Source organism: Megascapheus bottae, chromosome 30, assembly GCF_031878675.1.
Source record: "Megascapheus bottae isolate mThoBot1 chromosome 30, mThoBot2.hap1, whole genome shotgun sequence".
NCBI classification, from domain to species: domain Eukaryota; kingdom Metazoa; phylum Chordata; class Mammalia; order Rodentia; family Geomyidae; genus Megascapheus; species Megascapheus bottae.
In genome coordinates this window covers 2,798,600-2,815,818 of record NC_143538.1, presented here as the reverse complement: position 1 = coordinate 2,815,818, position 17,219 = coordinate 2,798,600, and the positions used below count along the sequence as shown (strand labels likewise).

General features: G+C 57.0%; 1 protein-coding gene across 1 annotated transcript in view; it reads right to left on the bottom strand.

Annotated features, from left to right (window-relative positions):
* The window catches only part of Hcn4 (hyperpolarization activated cyclic nucleotide gated potassium channel 4), a 32,399-nt gene extending 16,291 nt beyond the window's left edge, over positions 1 to 16,108 (bottom strand). The window contains exon 1 of the mRNA XM_090321580.1: positions 15,351 to 16,108. Coding sequence (XP_090177706.1) covers positions 15,351 to 16,108 — 758 coding nt within the window. The remainder of the gene's footprint in view (positions 1 to 15,350) is intronic.
* Between the last annotated feature and the right edge of the window lie 1,111 nt (positions 16,109 to 17,219).

Here is a 17,219-nt window from a genome sequence, read left to right as displayed (position 1 = left end):
GCTGGGCTGGGGTCTGAATGTTCAAACTTCCTTGCCTGTCTCGGATCTCCCCATAAGAGCTTGAAGTGTAGCAGAACCTGACGAGGGAACATGGATCTGAGGCCAGATTCCACACCAGTTCCATTCCCATGCCGTCATCGATTCTGTGTGCCTCGGTTTCCCCATTTGTTCAATGATGATAATCAGAAGTCAGGCCTGGGGATGCGTGCACACCTGGAAACTCTAAGTGCTTAGGAGGTTGAGATGAGTAAGATCATGGTGAGATCAGAATGAGGAAGAGCCTGTTTGGATAACAAAATAAGCCAGATGCATGTGGATCACACTAGCTACTCAGGAGTCTGAGATCCGAGGATCACAGTTCAAAAGCCAGCCCAGCTCGGAAAATCTGTAAGACTCATATCTCCAATAAATTATTCAAAAAAAAGCAGGAAGTGGAGCTGTGGTTCAAGTGCTCTACACACTAGCCTTGAGCAAAGGAAGCTTAGGGACAGTTCACAGGCCCTGAGTTCAAGCCCCCAGACCAGCACAAAAACAACAAAAGACAAGTCAAAAGAACTGGGCATTTAGTGGTAGCATATCTGCTTATCTAGCACAAAAGTCCTACATTCAATCCTCAGTCCTTGGCGTGTGTTTGGGGGTGAGGTGGGGCAGGAATCACAATACCTAACTAGCAAAATCCTAAGGGTGAAATGAATTGAGATCCATAATGTCCTGACCTATGCCTTGTATTATGAAGTGAGAAAATGAAAACCCCATGGATTTGCATGGAAGATTAAACTCTCCAGAGAAGAGAGAGTGGTGAAGGGCTGGAGCAGGGGGTGGGGTGGGGGGCTCAATGCATGAGGGAGAGCCAGTGGCTAAAGCTGGGGGATGGGGATTGGGGGCTGTCAGGCATCCCTGCCTGCAGGCCCAGGCGTCTTCAGGGGAACGGGAGGGGAGGGGGTCCTGCGATGGGAAGGGGGATCTGCCCTTGGCCTTGTAGCCCACCCCGTCCTTCCATTCTTTGCCAGATGGTTTCGCAGATCTCCGAAAACCTGGCCAAGGCTCGAGCCAAAACTTGAGTTCAGCACCACGGACAGCGTCCGTCACGCCTGCCAGCCCTGCTGAAAGCTGGCCAGCCCGGGGAAGCTGGCAAAGATGTCCACCAGGCCTCCTCCTTGGTTCCTCTTCATCCTCAATCCTAGTGCTCAGAGGCATCGTAAGTGACTCATCCATGTTTGCTGGGCAACCTTTGTTCATCAAACTCCCCAACCCTCACCCCAGGACGGCACATGCAGCTGCTTGTTTTTTGCAGATGGTTCCTAGGCTCAAGTGTTTGTCCAAGACCACACTGCAAATGAGGAGCCTGGGGCAAGATGGGACCCTGGCAGCTGAGCTCTCCGGGTTCTCAGGTACCTCTGAGGCAGACAAAGCCTTGCTAACACCTTACATCATGCCCAAATCTCTTCTGGGTGAAATGCTCCCTCTCCAGACAGTTACTGACCGGTGTCAATGCCTGTCATCTGAGATCTGGTAAGCATGAACTTTCTTGCACACCACTTCACAGTTTAGTACAAATGATATCCCTAGCCGGGTGCCCAGTGCTCATGCCTGTAGTCCTAGCTAATCTCAGGAGGCTGAGATCTGAGGATCCTAGTTCAAAGCCATCCCAGGAAGGATAAAGTCCACGAGACTCTCACCCGCAATGAACCACCAGAAAGCCGGAAGTGGCACTGTGACTAAAAGTGATAGAGTGCCAGCCTTGAGCACAGGGACGGCGCCCAGGCCCTGAGTTCAAGCCCTGGCATCAACACAAACACAAACAAAACCAAATGATAGGCCCAGGAAATCCTGTTAGCTAGAAGAAAGAAAGAAAAGGGCATCATTTTGAATTTAAAAATCATTTCCCTCAAGCTGGGCGTGGTGGCTCACGCCTGTAATCCTACCTTACTTTGGAGGCTGAGATCTGAGGATCATGGTTCAAGGCCAGTCTGGGCACAAAAGGACCTGAGACTCTTCTCCAATTAACCTCTAGAAAATGGGAAGTGGGGCTATGGCTCAAGAATAGGGGGGTAGCCTTGACCTAAAGAGCTCAGGGACAGCACCTAGGCCAAGTTCAAGCCCCATGACCTCCCCTCCCCCCCCTGAAATCGTCTCCCTCCTACCATATCTATACAGCTACCTGCATCTCTCTACCCTTCTGACCTCAAGCCCAACCAGAGCTCTGGTTTCAGTGCTCCTCTGGGTGCTTGAAGGGCAGGGTCCCATCTATCTAGACAGCTTCACCTACCCATGTGCTGCCTGCAGCCCAGTGCACAGACTCAGCTCCTAGCACCCCACCTGTATTCCCACCTGTCAGTAAAACCTGTCCACCTGGAGAGCCGGCTGTGGGTGATGCCAGGGAGTCAGAGTGGGACTCCGCATTTGCGTGTTCCCAAGCTGGAAGGCACACACTACATTTCAATTACAGGTTCAAAGTCTCCCCGCCTTCTGATTCCTGCTCCCCCGCCAAGACCCCTCTTCACAACCTTCCCTCGGGAAATTACCAAGTCTCATCTCTCTCTCCTAGGAAGAACCCTTTGGGTTTTATTGTTGTTTAGGAGTGCTCTACCACTTGAGTCACACCCCCAGTCTGGCTTTGTGATGGGTTAATTAGAGATAGCATCTTGTGAATTCCCCCCACCCTCCCCCTGGGTCTGGGCTGGCTTCCAACCTCTGTCCAGATCTCAGCCTCCTGAGTGAGATTACAAACTTTTTAGTCACCACCAGTGCCCCGTTGGTTTTTGTTTATTGCTTGGTCTCCCTAAGAGGCCCAACCCTCTTGCTTTCATTTCCTGAGCACCAGGGCTACAGGCCTGGCTTTCCTAATGTCGATTTCTAAGCCTGAGCCTGATGGCTGCTCCTTCTAACTCCTTCCTCCTTTTTCACTTGGGCCCCGGATTCTGTTTCCTCCCTGGTCTCCAGCCTCCATTCTCTTTCCTCTACTACACAAGCCCTCCACATTATCTTTCCAAATTGTGTTCTTGAGTCCAGAATTTCCCTCCATTCCTGTATCCACCTTCATTTCGCAAGGTTCAGCAAAGACATTGCCCGAAAGGTAAATGGCCTGGCACTCAGGAAAAGTCCGTGAGACTCTTATCTCCAATAGATTAGCAAAAGCTGGAAGTGGAGCTGTGGTTCGAGTGGTAGAGTACTAGCCTTTAGTGAAAAAGGGAGTATGAGATCCTGGAGTTTGTATCTCATACACACATATACACAAACATGCACAGAAGACAACAAGCAGCAGCTTTTCTATTTGCTGGGTACTAACTGAAGCACTTTATGTGGACTGTGGTGTTTACTTTTTGTCAGACAAGGACATCGAGACACATATGACATGTGGCAGATCAAAGAACCTGGTTATGAACAGCCTGACTCCAGTCCCACTTTCTAGCCATTCTACAGAAACAGGAGCCCGGCCTGGGATATTTCCCTCCTCTGGGGCTGTCCCCCCACCCCCAGCCTCTCCTGCCGACCCTTCGTCCTCTTCCTCACTCTCTCACCATGTTCATTCCATTCTAGAACAAGGCCGCTCTCCCAAGGCCAAGGGTTGTCCCAGCACCCTCGCTCCTTCATCCTCCACTTCCTGCCTGGGGTGGACACGTCTGCCAGATCCTTCCAGAGCTGACACCTGTCAGCCAGCCTCCCAGTGTCATCCTCTGGGGCATGGCCACGTGGGCTGCAGGCCTCTCCTACTACAAACTCAGTCACCCTGGGTGATGGATACCCTGTGTCCATCCTCCCCACGCCTGGCCTTCCGGGACACCCAGGCAACCTTCCCACCATTCTTCCTGAGTGGCTATTGCCCCTGGCTCCCTAAAGCCCGGAGATACCACGCGCCCCTCGCCATCCAGGCATCAACCCACGCCCATCTCCTCCAGAGCAAGCCCTCCAGAATGGACCTCCTCTGCCTGCCACCATGCATCCCCTCTCCTCCTCCTCCTCTCTTTCTCCCTCATCCTCTTCCTCTCCTTCTAGGCCGAGGGAGACCAGGGAGCCTTCCACCAGGGACCGGGCATCACTCCCCTTCCCCTTTATCCCCCCTCCCCCTTCCCACTGACCTTCACATTTAGACTGCAGCCACAGCCCAGCTGCTTCCCATCTGACCTATAGCAGGCGCAGTGTTGGCAGAATAACCCCCTCCCGGCCCCTGTACCCTGCCACCAGCAAAATCCACAGCCCCCCCCCCCAACCCTGCTCATGATCTGAGGCTGAGCAGGCTGCTCCCAGGACAGGCTGGGTTCATGACACTCCCCCCCCCCCCAATCATCATGGCCTCCTTCTGGCTCAGCCTCCCCTCAGGGCCCCAGGGTCTCCCCCATAACAATAGCTGAGCTGCTGTCTTCCTCCCACCCCCGCCTGGCCACTACGGCTCTATTTTTAACCCACCTCAAAAATCTCTGACTCAGATTCACAGGGCTCCAGGTAGCCCAGCTGGCTGGCAGCAGGAAGGGAGGAGGTTAGACTCAAAAGCCCAGGGCATCTAGCACCTGCCTCTGCACTGGCTTGTTTAGATATAGAGCTTTCTTTGCTAAATGTTCCCATCATGTTCTTTCCCTGGTAAACAAGCATTTATTTGGTTTGTAATAGGAACCCAAATATGGTTGCCTGATGGGTGGAACCTTTTCTTATGGGCCTGACTTGGCCTAGGCTGAAGTCTTGGTTACAGCCAGGATGAGTTTAGGCCACTTGCCGGGAGTCATCCTGAGACTGAGGGAACCTTCCCTTCCTCACCCTTCCCTTTGCGTGGTCCCACAGTCACAGACACAGCAAAGATATCTGGTGGCTGAATGGGCAGGGCTTACGAAGGCCCAAGGTCCAGAGACTGCAAGCCTGGATCAGAGGTAGAATGCTCTCCTAGCATAGACAAGGTCCTGGGTTCAGCCTCATAGCTCCACACTCTTCCAAAAAGTTTAAAAAAAAATCTTCACAGTAAGCCGGGTGCCGGTGGCTCACACCTGTCACGCTAGCTATTCAGGAGGCTGAGATCCGAGGATCTTGGTCCAAAGACAGCCCAGGCACAAAAATCAGTGAGACTCTGAGCGCCAATGAACTACATAGAAAACAGGAAGTGGTGCTGTGGCTCAGTGGTAGAGCTCTAGCCTTGAGCTGGAGATCTCAGGGAAAGCACCCAGGCCCTGAGTTCAAGCCCCATGACTGACACAACAACCACAAAAAGAGAAAAATTCACAGTAGCTTAAGCCTGCAACCCTAGCTACTTAGGAGATGGAAATGGGAGTATCACAGTCTGAGGCTAGTCAGGGCGTGAAAATCCTTGAGCCTCCATCTCAATCAATGACCCGTGACCCTGGCTATCCTGGAAGCACCAGTAGGAGAATCACAATCCTGCTAGGTTGGCATAAAGGGAGACCCTGTCTCTAGGCTGATCACCAACTGCAAAGAGGATGGATGTGTGGTTTACACGTGGCAGGTTCTGAAGTCTAATAAAAAACAGCATAGATAAAACAAAGCAGACAGCTCCCAGGCCAGGGGTTTGGCCTAGTGGTAGAGTGCTTGCCTAGCATGCACGAAGACCCCGGTTTGATTCCCCAGTACCACATACACAGAAAAAGCCAGAAGTGGTGCTGTGGTTCAACTGGTAAAGAGCTAGCATTGAAAGCCCAAGGACAGTGCTCAGATCCTGAGTTCAAGCCCTAGGACTGGCAAAGAGAAAAGAAACAGCTTTTCTGGGAGCCCATGGGAGCTATGGAAGAAGAGTTCCTTGAAGTTAGGACACAGCAAGAGATAGTGAGGTAACTGCTTGTCTGGTGTGCTGGAGCCCTCGGGAGCCCCTGTTTATACACACACAGCGACACACACACACACACACACACACACACACACACACACACACACACACACACACACACACACACGCTCGCACAGCAGGTGACAGCTGCTTTGCTCTACAATGCCCCAAGCTGTCAAGATACTGTGTTCCCTCAGGCCAGTGGTCTAACCTCTCTGAGTTTCCCCCACCTGAGACCATCTGCGGGAAAGGGCTAATAGGAGAAGAGTTTAGGTCAGCATATTCACATAAAAGACCAAAAAAATTAAAAAAAAAAAAGTTCAACAACACTCCCCAGAATCCTGCTCTACCCCTAGGGAGAATACAACAAGAATAGAACACTGTTGTTGAGTCACTCATGTGAGCACAGTCTCTGGGGAAATTTGGGAGGACGGCTCCCTGCTGGACTGGAGGAGAGGCCGCCTGGGTCAGGAAAGTGGGGGTGGTGGTGGCACAGAATAACCTAAGACCAGACAGTGCTAATCTGGGAATGCATGCCACAGAGGCCATGGGACAGCTAGGGGAGGAGCCAGTCAAGCAGTCAGGGTCCCCTGGGATGCGTGTGGTCCCAGGGTTGGGGGGTGAGGGGTGAGCGTGGCTCAGAGCACCTGGGAGGGATGGGTCTCTGACACATCCAGCTATAGCAGGGAAAATGAGTGAGGGCCAGGTTCCCTCCAGGCCGGGAATTGTATGCGAGACTTCCACCAACCTGTGTGGAAAAGGGGAACAGGACTGGAGAGGAAGGCCCATCCCCACTGGGCCTGGAGGTTGAACAGGATTTTGTTGTCTCCCCCCCCCCCCCCCGCAACACCCCTGTTCTGGAAGCAATCAGAGCTGCAGACATGAAGGAAGAAGGGATTTGGGGGGGGGTGGAGGCAGGAAGCATACCCCAGATTCTGGGCTCAGAATCACCCAAGGGCTTCCCTAAAAACTGCATCTACCAGGCCACCCTGGGGTGGGGAGGGGCAGGCATGGAAATGGCATGAAACCCCCAGAGGTCCCACAGCTCAACCCATCAGGCTCCAGGAGCTGCTAAAACCCAGCCTGTCTTCTGAAAGTGAAAATTCAGTCCACGCCGTGGAAATGATCTCTGTGATGCAAGGGGGCTTGTGCCCTCTGCCCTGTGCCCGTGTAGGAGTCCAGCCCTGCTTGGCTGCTTGCAGAGTGGGCAGCCCTGCTGACCAGTCCCCTAGAAGAACTGCCATGCCCATGGACCCTCAGCTAGGAGCTTACAGGCCAGGACAACAACACCCCTAGAGGTGGGGCAGAACGCAGAGTTGAGGGGCGTCTTTGCAGGAGGGTAGCATTTTCACACCCCCTCACCCCAACATGCACAACACTCAGCTCTGCACAGCATACCCAGAAAACAGCACCAGAGCCCCGCTGGCCTTTAGGGGTTAATGGAGGGAACCGTCCATGGCCATACCATTGTGACCCAGTATGCTGTGGGGGGCGGGGTAGGCTCAAGCCTGCACAGCAAGGCCCCCCATAAGTGAGAGACCGTCACCTGCTCTACCACAGAGGCTGTGCACTGTAGGTCACACCTGGGATGCGCTGGCGTCCCCTGGATGGCAGAAGGGCACGAGTCTCGTTAGTTCCGTTATCTGACCGGGGCTGTCCTGGGTCCCGCTGGCTCCATTTGCTCTAATGGGGTCAGGATTACAGGTTCGATACCCATTTGTCCAATTAGCTCTGCTCTCTTCTCAGCCTCTGCTGGGCCCTGACTTTGGCCACTGGGCAAGGAAGTGCGTTGGCGGGGGTCACGCAGCAGGACCAGGGCTGGACAACAGAGGGGAGGGCTGGGAGGGGACACACGGACAAGTCTGAATGGGTACATTCGGTCTAGGTGAGTCTGTGATTAAAAACAACCAGGCGTCTAGACCTGCCGGTAACGTCTGGATGGTCAGCAGAGGCCTCTCTACAGGACACACACCCCTTCATCAAGATCACAAGGGGTGGTGGGTCTTCCCTGTCCCCAGAGAGGAGAATGGGCACCTCACGTCCTCTGTAGGTGGGAAAAGCCACAGCTGTGCCTGTGGCCGTGGCCGTAGCTGTGGAAAAGGAGCTCTCCCAGCCCTCAATCCGAGTTACCTGTAGGTGATTACTCCTGGGCTCCAGGCCATACGCACACACAGTGCCAGGCCAGTGGCATGGCGGCAAACCCCTGCTTTGGGGGACTGGTGGGCTCTCACCCATCCAGACCCAGAAAACCGAAGAGGAGCAAGACTCCTACTTCCTCATCTCCCCCCTCCCCCACTGTGGGAGCCCCAGTCTCCTGGGGGACAGGCTTGCCCCTCCCCTGGCCCAGAACACAATGGGCTCGGCAGCCCAACCCTGCTGGTGCATTAATTCCTCAGCGCCTCATTCACGCAGGCATAACACATCCACCCACTTGGGTAAATGCTTAGACAGATTCAAAATCATCAGCGCAATTATGGGGGAGGGGGGAGCCCACAGCTGAGAGGACCATCAGACCTGGGGGGGGGGGCGGGGGATGGAGGAGAGTCCACTGGGCGCGGAAGGGGGCGGGGAGACAGCTCTGCCTGGCTAGGAACCCTAGACAGCAGCTTATCATGGGAGCACAGCGGGGTGGGGGTGAAGTGAGATCACAGGAGAGATTGGAGATTCGATGGAGGACCTAGCATTGGCTGAAGTGGCACTGCCATTTATTTAGAGTTTATACCTTGCCTCCCAGAGAGGCCCCATAGGCAGATAGCTCAGGGAAGAAGGGAGAGCTTAGGGAAGAAGGGAGGGCTGACTAGAAACTGGAGGGGAGCTGAGTGGCCTAGTGGTAGAGTGCTTACCTAGCATGCATGAAGACCTGGGTTCCATTCCTCAGTACCACATTCACAGGAAAAGCCAGAAGTGGCACTGTGGCCCTTGAGCAAAAGCAGCTCAGAGACAGTACTCAGGCCCTGAGTTCAAGCCCCAGGGCAAGCAAAACAAACAAATAAAAAAAAACTAGAGCACACAGGCTTGAGGGGTTTGGGCAGTTTGCCCACCCTCATTCAAGCTGAGAGGCCACAGGAAGGGGAGATGATTGGTCCAAAGGCTCCCTCTGTTCAAGAACTCCCTGCTCAGACACTGGACAGAGCCTTTGTCTTGATCACAGACTAAACCCTGATCTTGGATGCAAGCTGAGCCCTGAGTGTAGTCTCAGAAGGAGCCCGGATCCTGGACATAAGCTAAACCCAGACCCCTGATCTTCATGAGAGGCTCAGCCCTGACCCTTGTCACAGGAGCCCCCATGCAGCCCTCATTCACAGAAAGGAGACAGTGTGACTGTCTACTTCCCTGGAGACCTCAGACACCTCAGTAACCTGCGCCCCACCCCTCTAAGAACACGGGCATCGGTGATACCCAGATGTGCCAGCAGTTCCCAAGCAGTCAAGTTTCAGCAGGGGAAGGGGGCAGGGGAAGTCAGGGAAAAGCAGGGAACCCTCAGGGCAGTCAGAGTGGCACCAATCACCCACCATACTCTGAATCTGAATTAAGCCGGGCACCAGTAACTCACATCTGTCATAGTAATTACTCAGGAGGCTGAGATGTGAGGATTTTAATTCAGAGCCAGCCTGGGCAAGAAAATCCATGAGACTATCTCTTAAGTTAATCATCCAAAAAAAAAAAAAGCCAGAAGTAGAGAGGTAGCTTAAGTGGTAGAGTACTAGTCTTGAGCAAAAAAGTGAAGGGACAGTGTCCAGGCCCTCAGTCCAAGCTCCAGAACCAGCCCCCCAAAATAAATAAGCAATCCTCAGAAGACTTCTTTCTCACATGAGCCTAAATCTTTGCTTTTGTTTCTCCCCCCACCCCCCTCCCCAAGTTCTGGAGATAAAACCCAGCACCTTCCATGTGTCACGAGCACACTTCACCACAAAACTGTATCTGTAGCCCAACCAAACCCAAGTTAAGGAGAACACCCTGGAAATATCAACCCAGAAAGATGGACATGAGGCCCAGGTGACCGGAAGAAGCTTCAAGTGACAAGACCAGGAGAATCCCTCCCTCATAAACCTTCAGTCTGGCAATTGGGAGGTGAGAGGAAAGAAAAGGGGGAGGGGGCAAAGCTTTAGACCTTCCCAGACAGTCCCTGGGTCATGCCATGTAATGTGATGACTTCCTCGTGACCTTGGGACAGTGGCTGGGCTTCTCTGTTCCTCTATCCCCATCCACAAGAAAGGCTGGGGCAGACCTTGCTAAAGCCTCTCCATTTGGGGAGAGGAAGGGGTCCCCGCCCAGAGCCTGTCCTCTGCGTTTTAATCTGTAAGACAATATTCTCTTGAACTACTTATGTAATTAATTTTTTTTCAAAGCAAAGAAAGGGGGAGGAAGAGTGAGGGAGATGCAGGTGAAGAGGAGGTAGAGAAGAAAAGAAAATGAGAGAGGGAGCAAAGAAGGGAGAGAGGGAAGAAAGGAGGGAGGGGGGCACTAATCTAAGGTCCTAGAGACCTGCGTCGAATTCCAATGCTAACTTCACAGCTCTGTGATTTAGGACAACTCTTATCACAACCTTAACTTTAATAGCACAGTTTGGGGGGCAGGGTGGGACAGCAGTAAGGAAAAATGAATGAATGAAATGGAAACACTGGGCAGGGTTGGGGGAGCAGCTCAGCGCAGCCCAGCCACTGAAGGCTGGGTGGTGCCAGCTTTAGCCTCTGGATCTAACTCCCTGAGGGCAGCAAATGGGGAGATGCGGAGGGGCTCATATAATCTTGAGCCTCCAGCTATAGCCCAGGCCACCAATTTCTAGTTGTTTCAAGGGAAGACCCCAACACACATTCTCCCTTTTTGTTGTTGTTGTTTTATATCCTGTCATTTTTAAAGCTCTAGCCATGCATTCTGGGTACAAAAGTCTGGCTGGAAGTAGAACAATCTCTCAAAAGCCCTGCCATACACGCTGGGCTGGGAAATCCGCACTCCTCAGCATTCCCGAGGGCCAGGCCTGGCCTGCCCAGTAGCCTTTCTATTAATTAGCAACTGGCAGTCACTGGGTTGGGAGAGTCCTGGAGCCCCCAGGGGACTGGCCAGGACCTTCTGCTCTGGGTGAATTCCCTGTGGATGACCAGTAACTGTGACAGACACAAAGGCCAGCTGCTTAGACACTTGTCAGCCCTTGGTGCCTTCCAGGGCAGGAGGGGGGCAGGGAGAAGTGACAGGCCAGTGCAACTACCTGGAGGGGGGAGGGTGTGTGATGCTGCTGGGCAGGGAGAAGCAAGAGAAGGTTGGGATGAAGATGGGGGAGGCTGCTGTCCCCTGGCATGCCTCTGACCTCCTCCTTCTCACACCTGCTTTCCTGCCCTGTCACCTCTGAATTTTTCTCCCTGACAGCTTTCCAGAAACATCTCTGCAATACTATAGCCATTGTGGGTCTTGGCCCGCTGCCCCTCAGATGGGAGAGCTGCTGGCCCTGTGGCAACAGGGCTTAGAGAAGGTCCTGTGGCCAACCCTCTCACCCCAACCCTAGAAGCCAGCAAGAGGGACTGGCAGGATCCCAGCAGCCATGCAGAAAGAAAGGGAGGAGGTGCAGGGCTGCAAGCCCAACACCTTCTAGGGACTTCAGGGGCTTGACTGGGCCCAGAAGCTCGGCCCACAGTGGGCTGGGGGAGCGAGGCAGGCACAGGTTAACTCAGTGTCCAGGTCCAGTCCTGGCTCCTGATGTGGGCCGCCCACCTTCAAAGGCCAGCAGATATGGAGAACCTCAGAGTCCACCCACGACCTTCGGCATCAGAGCCAGTATTCTACAAGGTCCCTGGGTGAGGGTGACCTTACAGTGAGGAGGCCATGGAGGGAAGTGGCCAATGGGGCCCAAGAGGCCTCCCAGAAGAACCAGGAAGCAGAGGAGAATAAGACAGACAGACAGGCCAGACAGAGGGACAGACTGGCCCTGCTGGCTCCCTCTCTATAAGGCAGGATGCCTGTCAGGAGGCTGGAGGGGCTCCCCAAGCCCTGGAGGGATAGAGAGGAGAAGCTGCCCTCGTCCTTGCTGTCTAGCCACTGGACCAAGGACACGGAGCCTTGCCATGGAAAGAACGTAAAGAACATGGAGCCAGGCAGACAGACCCAGTGTCCTGGGTTTCTGGATACAGGGGCCTCAGCGGAGCCTCTGGACTCCACCTCAGAGGTGAAGCAGGCCTTAGGCTTGAGAATTCACTTCCCTGTGGGGCCAGCTGACAGCATTGCTGGGGTAGGAGCTCACCTTGGAATTCCCCTCTGCACAAAAGCCTCTCCCCCTCCCTTCACCCAGCTGTCTACACTGCCAGCCAAAGCAGGCTCCCTGGACGGTCCATCCAAGAAAGCTCTTCCACACTCCCAGAATGCATCTGTATATTTTTGTGGCTATGCCATCTACAATGTCTGTAAGTGGGTTCAGAGCCCCTGGCCTCTCGGAGCCAAGGACAGAGGCCATTATGATCTGCCTGGGACCAATGGAAGTGACTAGAATAAGTGAGAAGTTTGCTGCTTCTGACCATGTGACTGTGGCTGCACAACTCGTGGATGACATGGGGCTAGACCAGAGGAGTCCTATTCTCTAGTCAAGGGGGGAAAATAATGCTGAAAGAAGATTCCTCACTCAAGCAGCACCTCGTGGGAAGTAAGACTGGGGAAGAAGGAAGTTCTGGGGATGCTCCTGCCCCCCACATTCCCAGCAGTAGGAAGGCAGCTTGTAAGTGCTCCCAGTTCATCCTCCCCAGTGCTTCCCATCTCACAGCCTGGCTGTTTGTGACCCAAGAAAATAATGCTTTCCAGACCTTCCTCCTTTCCCTTCCTTCAGGCTCCAAGACACTGTGCAGGGAAGAGCTTCACCATTTCCATTCCCAAGGCTGAAGTGGTGTCTGGGGGCACAGCAGTATCCCCAAAAATAAATCACATCACCCATAGGAACTTGAGCCCCAAGATGCCTTCCCAGACAGATGCCAACATATGCATGCCTGGGGAACCCCCATCCCCACCCACCCCGGGGCCTGGTCAGTCTCTTGGAATCAAACCAGTGAGCCTGTGTCCGTGGGAATTAACTAGGACAAGATGCTGGGATGGGGTACCAGAGGGAAGAAGCCAAGGCAGTTCAAAAGAAAAACCAGCCTGTTACCAGTCATGGCTCAGGTTCTAGGGGTCCTTCAGAAATGCCCTACCCCAATCCCTCTCCCTCTCAAGACAGCCCTAAAAACGGCAGACCACACACTCAATCTATCATAGCTTTGCTGGTGATTCTTTATTAAACCAATTCTACTGGATAGATGTGTCCTGTCCATCAACATGATGAATGTAACTGCAACTGACCTGGGCGAGCGCTTTGTAGGCAGACCGGATGGATCTTGGTGACTGACTGCAGAGAGAGGCCCAAGGCCAGTGGCCAAAACTCTTGGGGGCATTGGGTTGAGTGGTAGGTCTTCTAAACTCAGCAGACTTGGCTAGGCCTTTGCCCTCCCTGACCTTCCGAAATTAAACCCGCTGTTCTATCCCAGAGGCAGAAGAGGCAGAACCTCCACCTCTGGCCCCCAGCCACACTCACCTCACCCCCTGACAGGCGCAAATGGTCTTTCTTACATGTCTTTCCTTCTACCAGGCCGAACGTCCCTGAGGCTTGTTGAAAACAGCCATATTCAAAGCTCCTGCACTGTCCACTTGCCAGTCCTGCTACGTCCACCCTCTCTCCATTCTCATCCCCTTCCACATCCTGGGAGACACAGGAACTGAAGACTACATCCTGGGGTCCCAGGTAAGGCGGGAAGGGAGAAGGCTACTTTGGATGGATGAACTCCATCAATCTTAGCTTTCCACCATCACAGGTATGGCAAGCCAGGAGGGCTGGTGCCCTGCCTTAACCCCACGGTCCTCTATCGGGGGTTTGTTATCAGTGGAGGCTGCGCAGGCCTGGGAAAGGCACAGGCTTGGTGACCAACAGATACAAATAAATAAAAATCCCACCCTGAACAAAAGCTGCCTTGACATAAAGACAAGAGGGAAGCCTCTGGCACAGAGAGGGGAACGTCCCTTGGCAATCTCACTGGAACAGTCTATGGCTACCATTGCGGCATTCAGAGGGGAAGAAGAGAAGCCCAGGACACCCCCAGTAGTAGAGGAAACCTCCACAACCCGTGTCCGTCTTCCAGGTCCCAGATCCTGTGGTCCCAGATCCCCGATCCCCAGAGATGGTTCTCACAAGTTGATGTAATGACACAGCTGGGTTTCACCTACCCTGTGGGCAAGTATTGGGTATGAGGGTTAGAAAGAGCAGTCCCTCAAAAGAAAGAAAAAAGAGGGGGGCCTCTATTCACCACCTCTTTTAAGTGTTGTCTGACTGGTCATTCCTAGCCCCAGCAATCTCTCTCATTGGATGGAAAACAGCTTTGCTCTCATTACAAATCCAGCTCCTCTGGAGTTTGCAAAGAGGACTCAGGATTGGCAAAAAAAAAAAAAAAAAAAAAAAGCTCAGGGACTCAGGCAGGCAAGCAAGGTGGGCAGGGCAAGATAGAGAAATAGGGGACAAGAGCCCTGGGGTGTGTGGGGGGAGGATGTGACAAATCCAGCGAAGGTTTCCTAAATCCTCATGTCCATTTGGTGTGCTCGGAGACCCCAGAGCCTTGACTGGGCTGAGGACATTCCCCAATTCCCAAGTTCAGATGCGGCAGCACCCCTCCTTTCCCTACCGGTATGTCCTCAAGTCCCCAGAGGCACGGGCAATTTGGGAGCATCTGACTCAGGTGACACACGGGAAGGGGGAGGGTCCCTCTTCCAGACCCACCACTGAGAGCCATCCCCCCCTCTTCCCTGAAGGTGCCAGAGCTTGGGTTACGGCCATGAAGGGGGCAGGGGGTGGGGGAGGGGAGAGAGAGGGAACCGGCCCAACATGGGGATCACAGGATGGCGGCATGTCAGCCAGGTCACTGGGCATCTGTGCTGGCCACTAGAAGCAAGGTCATTTGTCCTGCCCGCCTGGAAGCCCATGGGACCAGCTCCTGGTCCACCACTGGGCCCAGGGTGAAGGGTTACAGGGGCTGCAGGAGGGGCTTTTTATCCTGGGCCTGAAGCCCGGGTGGACTTCAGTCCTCCCCAGAGGGGTGGTCTAGCCACAGCTGGGAGGGGGGGGCTCCGCGTGGATATTAACACCCGCAAAGGCACTGCCACCAAGGGGTGTGTGTGTGGGGGGATGTCCTCTTTCCCTTCCTCGCGGGGCTGGATGACTCCGGCAGCCTTTGGGCACAGCCACCGCGGACTCTGCAGCCCCGGGGGGGAGGGGGGTGGGTGCGGCGATGGCGCGTGGCTCGCAGCCCCATCCTGGCTGCAGACAAACCTAGGCCAAAGGCTCCCCAAAACTAACCTTTTCCAGCCCAGGCTGCAACAAGAGAGCACGAAGTTTTCCACCCCACCCCCCGCCCCCAGGCGGCCGGCGTGGCAACCCCCAGACCTCCTGCGCTTTCTCGAGCAGCTCCCCGGCGGCACGGAGCGGGAAAGTTTCACTCCGGGGCTGGGGAGCACCCCAGCCCGCCGTCCGGGCCAACCCCACGGGGGACTGCGGGGGGCCGGGGGCTGGGGGGGGGATTCCTACCTGAAGTCGCTGTAGGGGTGGATGATCCAAAACCCGGCCGACTTCACCCTCTCCTGCTCCCGCTCCACCGCTTTCTGGCTGCCGAACATCCGCAGGGAGAATTTGTTGACCCCGGGTTGCAGCATGGCCCCGAACTGGCGCTGCATGAAGCCGGCCTGGCCCAGGCGCGCCTCGACCTCGGGGAGGATCTGGTCGGCTCCGGCCGCCGCGCCCGCCTCCACTTTGATCGCGGTGTCCGGCGCTGGGGGCGGCGGCGAGGACGCAGAGGAGGCGGCGGCGGGCGGCCCCGCGGTGCCCGGGCGCTCCGGCTCCAGGCCCGGCGGCGTGCGCTCCTCGCCGGGGGACGCGTCGCCCTCGGCGGCCGTGATGAGCCTCCGCTCCTCGGCGGAGTCGCTCCGGTGCCCGGGGCCGCCGCTCCCGGACCCGCCGCCGCCGCCGCCGCCCCGGCTGCCCAGCGAGGCCAGGCTCCCGCGGAATCGCCGGCAGTCGCCGTTGGTGCTGGACTTGCCGCGGCCCGGCCCCTCGCCGCCGTCCGCCGCCCCCAGGGCCGCGCCCCGGGGCTCCGGGCCGCCCGCGGCCGCCGAGGGCGACGGCGAGGGCAGCGGGCGCAGGCGGATGCTCCGGCGCCGGGAGTCCCGGCGGCCGCCCGCGCCCTCCTCGTCCGCGTCGTCCTCCTCGTCCATGATCCACGCCTTGGCCCCCACCTGCTGCGGGAGGCTGTAGAGCCGCTGGCGCATGGACGGCGGCAGCTTGTCCATGGCGCGGGGCGCGGCGGGGCTGGGGCCGCGTCAGGAGCCCATGGCCAGGGGAGGGGGGGGACCCCGGGCGCCGCCTCCCCGCCCGGCTCCGGGCGCCCCGCCCCCGCGGGGAACAATGGGCGCCGGCGGGAGCGGCTCGGCGGCCGGCCGCCCGCACTCGGGGGGCGGGGGGGGGGGGGGAGGCCGGGGATCCGCGGGGTCCGGAGGGGCGCGCGCGCCCCGGGCGCCCGGGGGCCGCCGACCCCGCGCCTCGACCCTCGGTGGGGTGGGGTCCGGAGGAAGGGGGGTGGACCCGGCGTCCGTGCGTGCACCCGGCAAGCTCGCCTCGCCCGGCGTCCTCCAGCCGGTCCCGGGGCTCCCGCCCGCCTTACATCAGCGGCCGCCTCCCCCGGTGCGCCCTCCGGCCGCGCTCCGGCTCCCGCGCCCCGGAATATTCATGAAGCCGCCGCAGCTCGCGGGTTGCCATAGGAGCGGCTCCCGCAGCCTGGCCGGCCTACCTGGGCTTCTTAAAGGGGCAGCGCGCGCGGGGCGGGGCGGGGCGGGGCGGGAGGGGCGGGGCGGGAGGGTGCGGACCCCCCCCCTCGACCCGGGCCCCGCCACGCGCGCCCCCTCAGACCCGCCCTCCCCCGAGGCCGCGGGCGCGCGGGGAGGCGCCGGCGGGAACCCCGCACCCTGCGCCCGGGGGCCTGGCGGGCCTCGCGGGCCCGGCGCTCCGCGGGAAGAGGGCTTTGCGGGAGGCGCGGCGGGGCGGACCCCGGGGTTTCCTGACACGCAGTGGGGGGTGGCGGGGGGGGGCGAAGCCGGGGCTCCCCGGGGCCGCCCCGCGGGGAACGACGCGGAGGGGGGGGACGCCGAGGCACGCACGGCCCTTCGAGGTAAGACTTCGAGGAAATGCGGACGCGGGATCCCCCGCGCCGGGTCCCCCCCCCTAGTCCCCTCGGGGCGACTCCCCAGCCACCGTGGGGAACCGCAGGCCGGGCGCCGCCGGCACCCAGGTTTCCCGGGCTGGCTTGGAATCCGCTAGGGTTCCTGCCCAATGGGGACACCAGCCCGGGGCGGGGGTCTGGAAACCCCCACTTCTGCTCAGTCCTCTGGACATTCCCTCTCCACC